This window comes from Papaver somniferum, chromosome 7, assembly GCF_003573695.1.
Source record: "Papaver somniferum cultivar HN1 chromosome 7, ASM357369v1, whole genome shotgun sequence".
Classification (NCBI taxonomy): Eukaryota; Viridiplantae; Streptophyta; class Magnoliopsida; order Ranunculales; family Papaveraceae; genus Papaver; species Papaver somniferum.
The window spans coordinates 196391609-196404929 of record NC_039364.1 but is presented as its reverse complement, the minus strand read 5'-3'; the positions used below and the strand labels follow the sequence as shown (position 1 = coordinate 196404929).

Sequence of the window (13321 nt, the reverse complement as noted above, 5' to 3'; positions counted from 1 at the left end):
ATTGTTAGATCTTTTCGTGTTTGCCTGCTGTGATACCAATTGAAAAGACGAGGGTACCCAATATACCTCAATTTAAAAAATTTCCACCTATAAGTCCTTTCTCTGAAAGTGATTGTCTATGGACTGAGTCGAGACAATACAACTAATTGGTTCACACTTCATGTGATCGTTTATGGATACGAGATGGAGACAATACAACAACGAAGTATGATTACTTGATAATAGATTCAGACTTATAATAAACCAATTATAATTGCGGAAATAGAAAAGTAAAAGACACAGCAAGATTTTGTTAACGAGGAAACCGCAAATGCAGAAAAACCCCGGGACCTTGTCCAGAATTGAATACTCTCAGAATTAAGCCGCTATAAAAAATCTAAACCAACTTCGTATAGTTGAGAACAAGCCACTAAAACTATAGTTCACCAAGTTCCCTCAGTATCCCTGCGCCTCCAACATGTAATAAGTCATGCACCTTGAGCAATTGCTTTGGTTCGTATTCCAAACAGTAAAGGAACAACAAATCTGTTCGCTAACAACTCTTTTCAAACAAGTGATATGAGTTTTACAAAAGGCTCATCCGTTTATCCCAATAAACTCCTTTGTCAGGTTCTTAGATCTATCTCTGAAAAACTACCAAAGTAATTGTCTAGACTATGCAATCAATACTCTTAATCACAAAGAAATGTATTAATGCCGATTTACTCAAGTAATCGGTCAAGGTTATCACAAAGATAAACCGATTATAGTTGGATCCCTATCCTATCAAGTTTTGTGCACACCAAAGATTATGAACTCAAATAAGAAATCTTTTTTGTCGTCAAATCTTCTTAGATCTTCAATAAACGCATGCACACAAACGATTTGAATCTCTTGTGATTAATCACACACGGAGTCTATTAACAATGGATTATTAAAAGACGTCTTTATATCTACAAACAGTTGTAAAGATCCTCGTCGATACTTCGATCTAGTTTGAGTGAATCTTATATCAGAAGAGAAGATTCTCAAGCATAAACAAACTGGATGAACTGCAATTATCTAGTTTCCCACCAACGGTACTCGTAGAGATTCCCAATTCCAAAGAAGTCTTTAAAACGAGCGGTCGTAAGATATTTCGCTTAATTAGGGTACTTTCCTCTCCGAATAGACGGCTCCACCAGTAACAACACAACTAGGTAGTTTTGCTGGCTCTGAGGATTAGTTTGCTCGAAATGCAAACTTAAATATTTATAGACCAAGGAAGTTTGGATACCAAGGAATTTCCAAAATCGAATATTCTCAAAGATATGCAATAAAGGCAAATACGGTTTTCATAATTTCTGGAAATGATCTGTCCAAGTATTGACCGAAATATAAGTAGAAAATCTCCAATTAATAAATGCACATTACCAATTTTTATTTTCTAAAGCATATAAAAACTAAAAACCTTAATTAAAAGATTCTCAATTTATTTCGATCCGAGATTCTCCTTTAGTTATTAAGGAATACCTTTGAACAATAAAAGATACGAGTTACTGCACATGTTCAAATTATGTCGACATCTTTACTTTGTAAACCCTTCTCATATTTACAATCTTGAAACCGATTTACGACACTTCCAAACAAGTTTAGAATTGGTACATCTGACTTCCAAGAACTATGTGATTGATTATCCTATCAAATCACCATTAATGGGTTTCACGGTTCTACCAAAACACAAGGCTTCGGTTCTACCTCCATGTGGGTACTAGGATCGGTCACACTAGCTTTCCAAAAATTGGTTGATTAGGTTCTAGGATCGGTTACCACTTATTTATGGTATTTTACTTGTGATCGGTTGCACAAGTCATAGGATCGGTTACCAATTACTAAGACTTGTTGCACCTCTTACAAGGATCGATTCCACATACTTTTGATCGGTTTCACCTCTTACTAGGATCGGTTTCCCAATGTCTAGAGTTGGTCATATCAATCATACCATCTCAGGTGATTACTTAAGATTGGTTTCACTAATAAAAGTGTTACCAATACAAAAGTCAGGCATTATGAATAGTTTTACCAAGATACATAAACAAGTTATGAGTGGTTATACTAAACACACACATTGGTAATCCAAAGATTCGCAATGAATAACAATACCAATAAGCCTAGCGATTTCCCATTCGATTCACAAAACAAGTTTATGAATTATACTTCCTTTAAACGAATGTAAAACATTGTTTCCTATGACGAAATCTTCACCCATACCCATACATAATCACAATAGCATTCATACGATTATGTCGATGTCTTATATACGAAGTTCAAAAGATAGACGTTATACTTCGTATTGTAATTCCTTAATACTATGTTTAACTAGAGTATAATCATTCACAGCTTCACAATTATGTTTTCAATATGCGCGACTTTAAAGATACGTTAGGAACGAAACAGTTCAAGTCAAATATTACTAACCTCAAGTGGAAGGATGATGTCGTCGTTGTAGCTCTTTACTTCTTCACATTCTTTAAGTCTTCACGTAATACTTGTAAGTCTCATATCCTAGTAACTTTCTAGCTAACCTATACGAAGTTGACTCTAGTAAATAATCAACAGACTATTTAAATGAGTTTTGATTCACTAAAATATGACAACCAAACTTGACATACTAATGCTTGGTGGGTTCAACCGAGCAATGATCTAACATTGTTGCTTCTAAATTGCAGTGGTTGTGTTATCTCTTTGCTAATCTACATGTTGCTGTCAAATTTTTAATTGATTTTTTTTGTAACGATACTAGTGCCATTTTTTTTGGCATCTAACCATGTGTTTCCATGCTAGGACCAAGCATGTAGAGGTAGATTTTCATGTTATCAGGGAGATTGTGATTAGTGGTTTTTGAAGGTGTTACATGTTTTTTCTGATTCTTAGTTGACTGATCTTTTCACCAAAAGTCTTTGTTGTCCTGCTTTCTCTACTCTTCTTTTGTTCTTCATCAACTGATTGGATCTTATTTTGCTGCTGAGGGGTCTGGTGCATTTACTTCTGCTGGTTGATGAGAGCATTTTCTCTTATTTGTTGTTCTTTTATGTTTGAGAGAATGAGATTGTCTTTGTTTGTTTTTCCTGTATTCTTTGTTTCAAGATGATAAATTGTTCTTTGCTAGCCTATATGAGCTTGACGGGGTGTTTTAAGTATAAAGTCAAGTCTTCTTTTGTTGACTTGTGACCTTGTAACATTAGGACACCTATCAGTCTTTACCTTCATACTGCTCTATTATAACGACTTGATCATTTCTGACATTTCAATGATATTATCATTAAATGGACGGTTCTCTTCCCTCAAGTCTGGCAATTGAAACCCTAGCGCCGTGGAAAACTCATCTACTCAGAACAAACCTTTCTAAATTTCTTCATTCTAAACTCTTCTGTTCAAATCCCTCTTCCTTTGATCATAAAGTATTTTCCTTTGTGAATCGTTTTTTTCCTTCTTTTTCTAGATTTTCTCCATCTATTTCAGTTTGGGTTACTGTTTATGGCTTTCCTTAGCAACAACAATCTAAAGACACTACAACAATGTCATACACAAAGATTGCAAATTAAGATTTAAACAAATTCAGACCACCGAAGACCGGTTGCCACTGATCCAGAAATCAGATGCTACATTAGTTTAGTCAGTAGGTTTTATGTTATTGAAAACCTTGAGAAATGGTTGAATCATTTGATGATCCTAGGCAGGGACATGGTTAGAAGTATTGCTATGGGGGAGCAAAGTATTGTTAGGGGTAGCAAGTATACTTAAATGGGCTTACAATTCCAATTTCTCTAATATGTTAGGCTTGTGAGTCAGCTCTGCTGGGTGTGCAACTACACTCCCTTGCTTCCAGCTTCTTCCTCCTCTGATCCTAGCACATCTTCATTCCGTGAAGATGTTATTTTGTTTTGTTTTGCCAAAAAAACCGAAGGCCATTTAAATTTATTCCTGATATGTCACCTTGTTCTTCGTTACCATGTTCCTGGTTTATTGGAAAGCTAAGTCTAATAAAAATGATTAAATATTTGAAATATGTTTTCCTGGGGAAATGGTGAAGTTAACGTAACTTTTTTAAATTTTGTTAACCAAGTAACTGAATCGCCTTGTAACGATCCCGATCTCGAATTGAAACAATTAATATAAGTTTCGTAACTTTTGGTAGGAAAAAAAACATTAATAAACTTATATTATCATTTCTCTTAAGATGGGTTTGGATGTAAAATTTTAAAAGTGAGATTTATGGGTTTAGGGAATTTGGTGGATATATATTTCCCTAAGTACGTTTGGTTGTCCAAATCCTGAAATCACGTTTTCTACAGGAATCACTTTCCGGTAAATGCTCCATATGGAATTCGACCCTCCCTCAAGATTTGTTAGGAAATTTAATAAGAGCATGGGATATGGAGTGAGTGTTCTCATTCAATATGAATGAGTATCACTGGATTTGCTCAAATTAGGTGCTACTATGGAGTGAGAATACTCACTCATTCGTCAATAATCACTCATACACTCATTGGAACGAGTGAGTGGGCGAAAGGGGAGACTAAGCGGCTGATGTTTAGCCTCTTGGGAAAAATTTTCTCCAAGCGGCAGATGTTTAGCCTCTCAAACATATTTTGTAGTTTTTTAATTTAGTTTAAACTCTTTTACTGGGTCCCGCAGAGATTTTATTAATAAAAAAATTGAATATATACCCGGGAGGCACATCTTGAGCCGCTTGGAGAGAATTTTTCTCTCCAAGCGGCTGAAAATCAGACGCTTAGTTTGTTTTTTTTAGTTTCCCATGGTTAGAAAACTCCTCATTCACCCAGTCCCTCATTCATTATGGCAGTGAATGAGTGTTTTTCACACTCATTCCATAGCCCTTACTCTAAGGAATTTATAAACCCACTTTTTTTTTACTGTAAATCCCATATACTCCCTCCGTTCCATTTTAGATGATGTATTAGGGTTATTTTTTTTGTTTCACAATACTTGAAGGTTTTCATATTTTTCCACAAAACTTCCAATAACACCCTAACATTTTGTCTTGGAATTATAAGTTTATTTTTAAGTGCCCTAATAGAAATTAATGTTTGAAGACTTTTCTTAAGGGTATAAATAGAAAATATCCATACCTCTATTCATTTCTTAATGTGCGTGAAAACTCCAAAAACATCATCTAAAGTGGAATGGAGGGAGTATAAACAATTTTAAGATTCTAAGGGTACGCTGAACACTTTAAAACATAAGAATCGTATGAATCCTAGAAATTTTAAGTGCGTTATCAAACACACAAATGATTTAAATGAATCCTGAAATTTATAATCCATGGGATGGGATTAATTCACTGGAATTGCAAATCCTAAAATTAGTCCTAAAAATTATACGAATCCTAGAAATTTTAAGTACGGTACCAAACACATGAATGATTTATATGAATCCCAAAATTTATAATCCATCAGATGGGGTTAATTCATAGGAATTGCGAATTCTACCAACAAAGAACAAACCCACCGTTAATTTTCTCAAAAACTTTGAAGTATGTGACACGTATAAGATTTGTGAACTTCCATACCGCAGTAAACAATCGGGCAGAACATAAAATAGTTACTGTTTTGTCGGTTGATACTGGCAATTTAAGTGTTTCCCATAGTTGCCCCAAATATTCAAGTGATGGTACATAAAAAGAGCATGGTGGTGGACCAATCACAGACACACTTTTAAGGATCTAAAACGAACTCCATTACTGGTAATCAACTGTTAGAAAACGGAATCACAGAAATCTAAATCTCATCTCCAATTTTGTTATCCCAAAATGATTGTCTTTTTTCCCCTAAACTGAAAACAACATGAGAATCCTTAAAAACTAAAACAAACACAAGAATGGCAACTACAACACCAAAGAAAAACCATTCATTTTCATTCTCAATTACTCTGTATATATCATTGTTTCTTCTCTTATTACTTTTCAGCATCTTTTTCTTTAGCAAAAAAACCCTTGAACCTACTCTTGCTCTTTACAGAGATAATCTTGTTTCTTCTTCTTCTTCTTCTTCTGATCACATTGAAGAAACAAAACAACCCATTAATCTTGATCCAAATTCTGATACTGATTCTATTAATGATGTGATCATTGATTCTACCTCTGCTGCTGGAGCTGGTTCTACTGATGTTGTAGCAAAGCCCATTGTGGATTCAATCTCTGAAACTGTTTCTGCTGATTATAAAGCAAAACCCATTGATTCTGATGTTTCAATCAAACCCGTTGATTCAATCTCTGCTGGAAGTGATTCTACTGATTATAAAGCAAAACCCATCGATCCAATCTCTGGAAATGAAACAACAAGCGTTGATTCATTGTCTGGAGACGGTGTTTCTGATGTTGAGACACATCCATTTGATTTAATTACTGAGAGTAATGTAACAAAGAGCTCTGGTTTGGGTTATTCTGAGAAAACGGTGGATACATGTGATTTGTACAGAGGGAAATGGGTAAGAGATGAAGAAGATGAGTATCCAATTTATCAACCTGGTTCTTGTCCTTACGTTGATGAAGCTTATGATTGTCAAGCAAATGGTAGACGTGATTCAGATTATACTAAATGGAGATGGAAACCTGATGGCTGTGACCTTCCAAGGTAAAACTACGATGGTACTGCTAGATTATATTCTTCGTTTCCGGGTTCTTTGTTTATGTAATTGCATATTCAGCTTGTGTTTAGTGAACTTAGTCTAAAACTGAACTCTGTTATGCACTACCTTACTTAGTCTGTGGGGGATATCATTTTCTTTGATTTGTGATGGACTGCAAATTGGGTTTGCTTCAGTGGTTTAAATCTAAAAAGAACATATTTGTGATCTTCCTATTGTGATGATAGACCCAAGGAAAGAGAATTAGTTATTCAAAATGAGGTGGATAAGAAACCTAGAGTGTGAAATTACTTGGTATACAACTTTAGTAGGTAGAAACTAGAAAGGAATCTCTTTGGATGACTTTATTAAGAGGGTTGCTTTTGTTGGTGTTTTTGATAGCTGTTCCACAAACATGTTTATACGATCTTTTTGCTGTTCTGTACCTGGAAAATTGTAATGAAGTAGAGTTTAGATGCAAACCATCTCAAACTATTGGGCATAGCTTTAGTGTGAAGAACTTGGAAGAGAGAATTTAGGTGGCTTTAGTTAGCATAATTTATGAACCCATGTTTTGAATCCCAAATACTTGAATGAAGTGTTGACGATTTGCTGATGCTGATTGAGATGGTGAACATCAAGACTTGGGTCCATATTGGGTTTCTCTTTTGCAATAAAGTGCATTTTAAATATGCTTGTTTGCTTACCAGAAAAAAGTTCTGATTAGAAACTGAGATCAGCCGATCATTTTAGTGTATATGTACTTGTCACGGTTACGATGACCAGTGTTGGAATTGATGGCGCCATAAATCTTTGATGTAAATTTTCTTTTATATGTGCTGCAGTCTGGATTGTTCTGTTTCTGCATAGATTGCAAGTTCTCACCATGTATGTCTAATCAGTTGTTGCAATACATTTACAATTCATATTTGCACCTCTAGTCTGTACTTCAAAGGGATGGTAAATTTTTCGATAGTCTCAAAGTTTCTTTTTTTCTACTTGCCTAGAGTGCATATTTTCTTCCCTCATTCTTGATTCTTAGGTTTAATGCGACAGACTTCTTGGAGAGACTAAGAGGTAAAAAGTTGATGCTGGTTGGAGATTCAATGAATCGGAACCAGTTTGAATCAATCTTATGCCTACTTCGGGAAGGCCTGTTGGACAAGAGCAGAGTGTATGAGGTCCATGGGTACAAAATTACTAAAGGACGAGGATATTACATCTTCAAATTTGAGGTAACCACCAGACTCTGTTTAGTTCTTAGAATTTATAGTCGGAAACTATTTACGAATTTAAGAACTTTGGAAAAATATAAGTGTCGATGAAAACACTGAGATCAGCTTTTTCTCGTTTTCAGTTTGGCGCTGTTTATGGGTTCTATTTGAATCTCAGTGCTGAAGATGTCATAACTGTTTTCACCAAGATTATCTGTGTCTACTTTAAATAAAATGAAGGCACCTAAATAAATTGCAAATGTAATTGCACCTGCAGGACTTCAACTGCACTGTCGATTTTGTACGCTCTCATTTCCTTGTCAGGGAAGGGATCCGTCTTAATGCTCAGGGAAAATCAAATCCAACTCTATCAATAGACCGCATTGACAAATCTGCTAACCGGTGGAAAAGGGCTGACATCCTTGTGTTTAATACTGGCCATTGGTGGACTCATGGAAAGACTGCTAGAGGGTGTGTATGATCTCCCCATTACTTGTTTGATTTCATGTCTTGGTATTACTAGTTTTCTTTTCCTTGTGGTAGATAACCGTAACATGAGAAAATGAGCTCTTTGCATAAAGCAGAAATATCTAATCTGAAATCAAGAAAATGAATGTGTGAAATGTCATCTATCTAACAGGAAGAATTACTATAAAGAAGGTGACGTTGTCTATCCTCAGTTTGATGCGGTCGAAGCTTATAGAAGATCCATGAGAACATGGGGAAAATGGATTGATCAAAATATAGATCCAACCAAGAAGTTAGTGTTCTACCGTGGATACTCTTCCGCCCATTTCAGGTTAGCATTTGTCACCCCTTGTATTTTGAACCATTGAATACGCCTCCACGCTCTGGTCATAATAAATTTTTTAGAAGCACGGTTTTCCTCTTCTTTTTTTTTTGTGGTAAATTTTGATTTAAAGTAATGACCATGTGATTATGGCACGGCAATTACTGTATCAGAAAATCATCCATATTTTCTTTTTGTTTTTTCCCAGAGGTGGAGACTGGGACTCTGGTGGAACATGTAATGGGGAGAAGGAACCCATTCTTAGCGGGGCTTTCCTAGATTCTTATCCTTTAAAGATGACAATCGTGGAGGAGGTTCTCCGTGAAATGAAGGTACCTGTAACACTTCTAAATGTCACAAAGTTAACTAATTTCCGCAAAGATGGACACCCTTCAGTTTATGGGAAGAACCGAACATTAGAAACTAAGATTTCCACAAGGCGACAAGATTGCAGTCATTGGTGCCTTCCTGGTGTCCCCGATGCATGGAATGAGCTCATATACGCGAGTCTTGTGTTACAACAAAGTACTCTATCAGTTTTGCGGTAAGATTTTTTATTATTTTCATCCCCTTCGTATATAGATAGATTTCCCACGAGTTATTATAGGGGACATTCAAAATGCCTTAGAAAATCATCGAGGTCGAAAACATGAGTAATGTGTTGCCATCCAACTGTAACGAAAGACAACTATCTTATTCATGTAAGTTGTAAACAATATATATATTATCGCTTAGAAAGTGAATCTGGTTATATAAGAATCTTATTGTTGTAAGGTTAGTAACTGATCTGGCCTATCTACAGATTATTGATTTTGTGAGAAGGCATCTATAGCACATTTGACACATTGAAGCCTGCACCTAGCTTACATTCCAAAATCAAATACTAGCTATAGATTGCAAAACACACAGGTTTGTTATGTTATCTGGACGATTTCCTCACAGGTCAGATCATAGTCGAACTACTCGCTCACTGTGTCCAGTGGCCAATGGTTCCTCTCTGCTATAATCACCTACCATTGCAAAATTAAATTAATATGCATAGTCGTTTTCTTCCTTGTCTTAGTTTTCATACACTTCCTTTCTTTTTTCTTCTTGTTCAGTTGCTGGCATTATTTTCTCCAGATCTTGATTTGGATCATCTCCAGTTGATCTCAATCGCTTCACTTCTTTGTTTTCTTTGTCATTTGACCGCAATCTCTTCTTTGTTTGATCTATTTTTTCTTCTTCCTTGTTTATTTCCTTTCTTCTCTTCATTTCTTCAACCACATTTCTCATGCCCGCGTCAGGATCTTCATCATAGCCCATGAAACACTCTGCAACATCAGCTGGTGTCACCTGTATAGAACTTATCAGTTCTTCAACTTCTTTCATCAACTCATGTTCTTCGACTTTCAAATAATTTTTCGCCAAAATTCTGAATGATTCCATACTACAGAAAGACAGACTAATATGTTTATCCATTCGACCGGACCTTAGTAAAGCTGGATCAAGTTTCTCTTTGTGATTCGTTGTAAATATGATCAATCTCTCTCCGGCACAAGGTGACCAAAGTCCATCAACAAAATTCAAAATACCAGATAAACTCACATTACTTGTTCCATTGTTAGTTTTCATTTTCCCCTCATCACATTCTTGATTGTTATTCTCTTTTCGGTTTGAAAGATCTAACGAACAGTCAATGTCTTCCAGGACTATTACTGATTTGCTTGAAGTGGAAATCAGAAGCCTTTTTAATTGTGAATTGTTCTTAACAGACGTTAACTCCATGTCATAGATATCAAAATCCAAGTAATTAGCAATGGCAGCAATCAAACTTGTTTTCCCTGCCATATTTAATCATAAATCAATTAGTAATTTTGAAGTACACAATTTGCAGAGAGTTACCAATAATAGATTCTTGAAGTACATTACCTGTTCCAGGAGGGCCATAAAGAAGGTAACCTCTCTTCCATGCTTTTCCAACACTGGTATAGAACTTACTTTTGTTCACAAATTTCTTCAAATCTGCTTGAATCTCTTGTTTAAGAACTGGGTCCATCGCGATTGTATCAAACGTTGACGGATGAGAAAATTGGCATACCTGTGACCAACAATCTCCGGACCGATTCGTAAAAAGCTTTTTCCTTCTGTTCTTGAATTTAGAAATTTCAGCTTCTTTCATTATATGAGGAATATAAGCAGAATCCACAAACTCCTTGTGTTTTTCTTCGAAACACAGCTTGAAAAAACTTCTTGAGCTCTCACTCTTTGATACCTTTTCAACCTGGTCACTATGAAGAGACCAAGTGAGCTTGACACCATCCACCATATCTACCATACTTTGTTCAGGAACCATGGTGTAAGTATGGTTCTTCGAGTTCTTAATTTTCGACAACCGTAGAGATTTAGAAGAAGCAAAACATTTCGAACTTAGATAACGTCGAACTGAATTAAAGATATCGTTATCGCTGTCATTTTCGACTTCGTGGATATGAATTGTAACAAGTTTTGTTTGCAGATTTGTAAAGAAGTAAAAGAATGTAGTTTTTGCAGCTTTATAAACTTCTGGAGGTATTACTTCTCTGACTGCACCTCTTACAAACATCAAAGATGCATATAGGGAACCCATCGATTTCCAATCCATTAGAGCCTCCATATCTCTCTGATCTCTCACTCTCAAACTCCAACTGCACTGTGATTAGGAACCTTCAAAGCTGCCAGACATACAATTCTGCTAAGAAAATGCAAGGAAGTTCCAGTGTGGAACAGTAGTTGGATCACAATCCTATTTTTGTATTATTAGTGGACTGAAACTTTATCCACTTATTTTAATCAAAAAGCTTGAGAGTAAGTGCCTGCTTAGTCACATAAGTAAAGTGCAGAGCCGATCCTGAATCTACAAGGGCCCTGTGCAAAATTTACATTTTTGATAAAAATTTATTACAGGATGAGAATCTCTTATCTGTCTTTGCTTGATCTGTCTTATTTCCTTGGTTGTTCATTTTTAATCTCTTCTTCATTTCTGCAACCACAATTCTCATACCCATGTCTGGATCTTCGTCATATTTCATGAAACACTCTGCAACATCAGCTGGTGTGATTTCCAGGGAGCATAACAGTTCCTTAACTTCATCCATCAGCTCATGTTCTTCAATCTTCAAATAACTTCTCGCCAAAATCTTGAACGATTCCATGTTGCAGTAAGAGAGACATATATGTTTATCCATTCGGCCGGATCTTAGTAAAGCCGGATCGAGTTTCTCTTTGTGATTTGTGGTAAATATAATCAGCCTCTCTCCAGCACAAGGTGACCAGAGTCCATCAACAAAATTCAAAACACCTGACAAACTGACACCGCTACTTCCTCCATTGTTAGTACTTTCATCTCTATCCTCATTAGCTTCCTGGTTGTTCTTCTTTACTCGATTCGAAAGGTCTACGGAACAGTCAACGTCTTCGATAACTATTACTGACTTGCTTGGAGTTGAAATTAAAAGCTTTTTTAGTTGTGCATTGCTCTTCACAGATGTTAATTCCATGTCGTAGACATCGTATTCCAAATAGTTAGCAATGGCAGCAATCAAACTTGTTTTGCCTGTTCCTGGTGGACCATAGAGAAGGTAACCTCTCTTCCAGGCCTTGCCAACTCTGTTATAAAAGTCGCTTCTATTCACAAATTTCTTTAGATCTTCTTGAATCTCTTGTTTCAGAACTGGGTCAATGGCGATCGTATCAAATGTTGATGGATGAGAGAATAAACATACTTGTGACCAGTAGTCTCCGGAACGACTGTTCGTAAAAAGTTTCTTCCCCCTGTTCTTGAATTCATATATCTCGGCTTCTTTTATAGTGTGAGGTATATAAGATGAGTTCACAAACTCCTTGCATGTGTTTTCAATACTAAGCTTGAAACAAGAATTCTTGCCATTTTTACTACTGGAACTAGACACAATTTCGGCTAGACCACTATGAAAAGACCATGTGAATTTGATACCATCAAAGATATCTTCGATAGTTTGTTCGGGCACCATGGTATAAGTGTGATGCTTCGAGTTTCTGATTTTCGATAGGTTTAAACACTTGGACGAAGAAGTAAAGCATTTGGAACTTAGATAACACTGAACTGAATCAAAGATATGGTTATACGACTCTTTTTCATATTCTTGGATTTGGAGTGTAATAGTTTCTGCCTGAAGATTAGAAAAGAAATGAAAGAATGTATTTCTGGCTGCATCATACAGTTCAGGAGGCATCATTTCTCTAGCTGCACCTCTTATTAACATCAATGATGCATATACCGAACCCAGCGATTTCCAATCCATTATTAGAACAGAATGAATTGGATCAAGTATCAGCTGTGAAAACCTATATACAGACCTTAAAACCCACAGGTTCTCAGAAGAAATAGTACTCCAGCTCTCTCAAAGTAAGCCCCTTTAACCACTCTCAGCTAATTATACTCAACAAAATGATGGTCTAAAGAAATGAAGAAACACACACTTGTTTGTTCTTAGAAATTGTAGTGAACCTTCCTCCAGTTCTTTCTTTTGGGGTATTATAATTTTGTGCCTTTTTATCTACTATTTCATAGTGATTGAAGATACTTGGAAATTGCATTGTCAATGTGAAGAGTAAACCATGGAAAATCACATTTAAAGAATAAGTGAGGAGTAAAAATAAAAAATGACTTATAGAAGCAAGATCACAGTTAGAACATCTCCAATGCAAGGGG

At 35.9% G+C, this 13321-nt stretch overlaps 3 protein-coding genes across 3 annotated transcripts; 1 reads left to right on the top strand and 2 right to left on the bottom strand.

Moving 5' to 3' along the window:
- The first annotated feature begins 5686 nt into the window (after positions 1-5686).
- Positions 5687-9388, top strand: LOC113299327 (protein trichome birefringence-like 5). Its single transcript, XM_026548345.1, has 5 exons — positions 5687-6614; positions 7649-7841; positions 8098-8291; positions 8461-8619; positions 8819-9388. Exons 1-5 carry the CDS (start codon positions 5860-5862, stop codon positions 9156-9158), a joined length of 1641 nt encoding a protein of 546 aa, XP_026404130.1. The 5' UTR covers positions 5687-5859; the 3' UTR covers positions 9159-9388.
- LOC113299328 (AAA-ATPase At3g50940-like) lies at positions 9356-11341 on the bottom strand. Its single transcript, XM_026548346.1, has 2 exons — positions 10522-11341; positions 9356-10433 (listed from the first exon to the last, which is right to left on the bottom strand). The coding sequence occupies exons 1-2, from the start codon at positions 11243-11245 to the stop codon at positions 9670-9672; spliced, it is 1488 nt and encodes a 495-aa protein (XP_026404131.1). The 5' UTR covers positions 11246-11341; the 3' UTR covers positions 9356-9669.
- An 82-nt stretch (positions 11342-11423) lies between these two features.
- On the bottom strand, positions 11424-13018 carry LOC113299329 (AAA-ATPase At3g50940-like). Its single transcript, XM_026548347.1, has one exon. The coding sequence runs from the start codon at positions 12909-12911 to the stop codon at positions 11508-11510; it is 1404 nt and encodes a 467-aa protein (XP_026404132.1). The 5' UTR covers positions 12912-13018; the 3' UTR covers positions 11424-11507.
- Between the last annotated feature and the right edge of the window lie 303 nt (positions 13019-13321).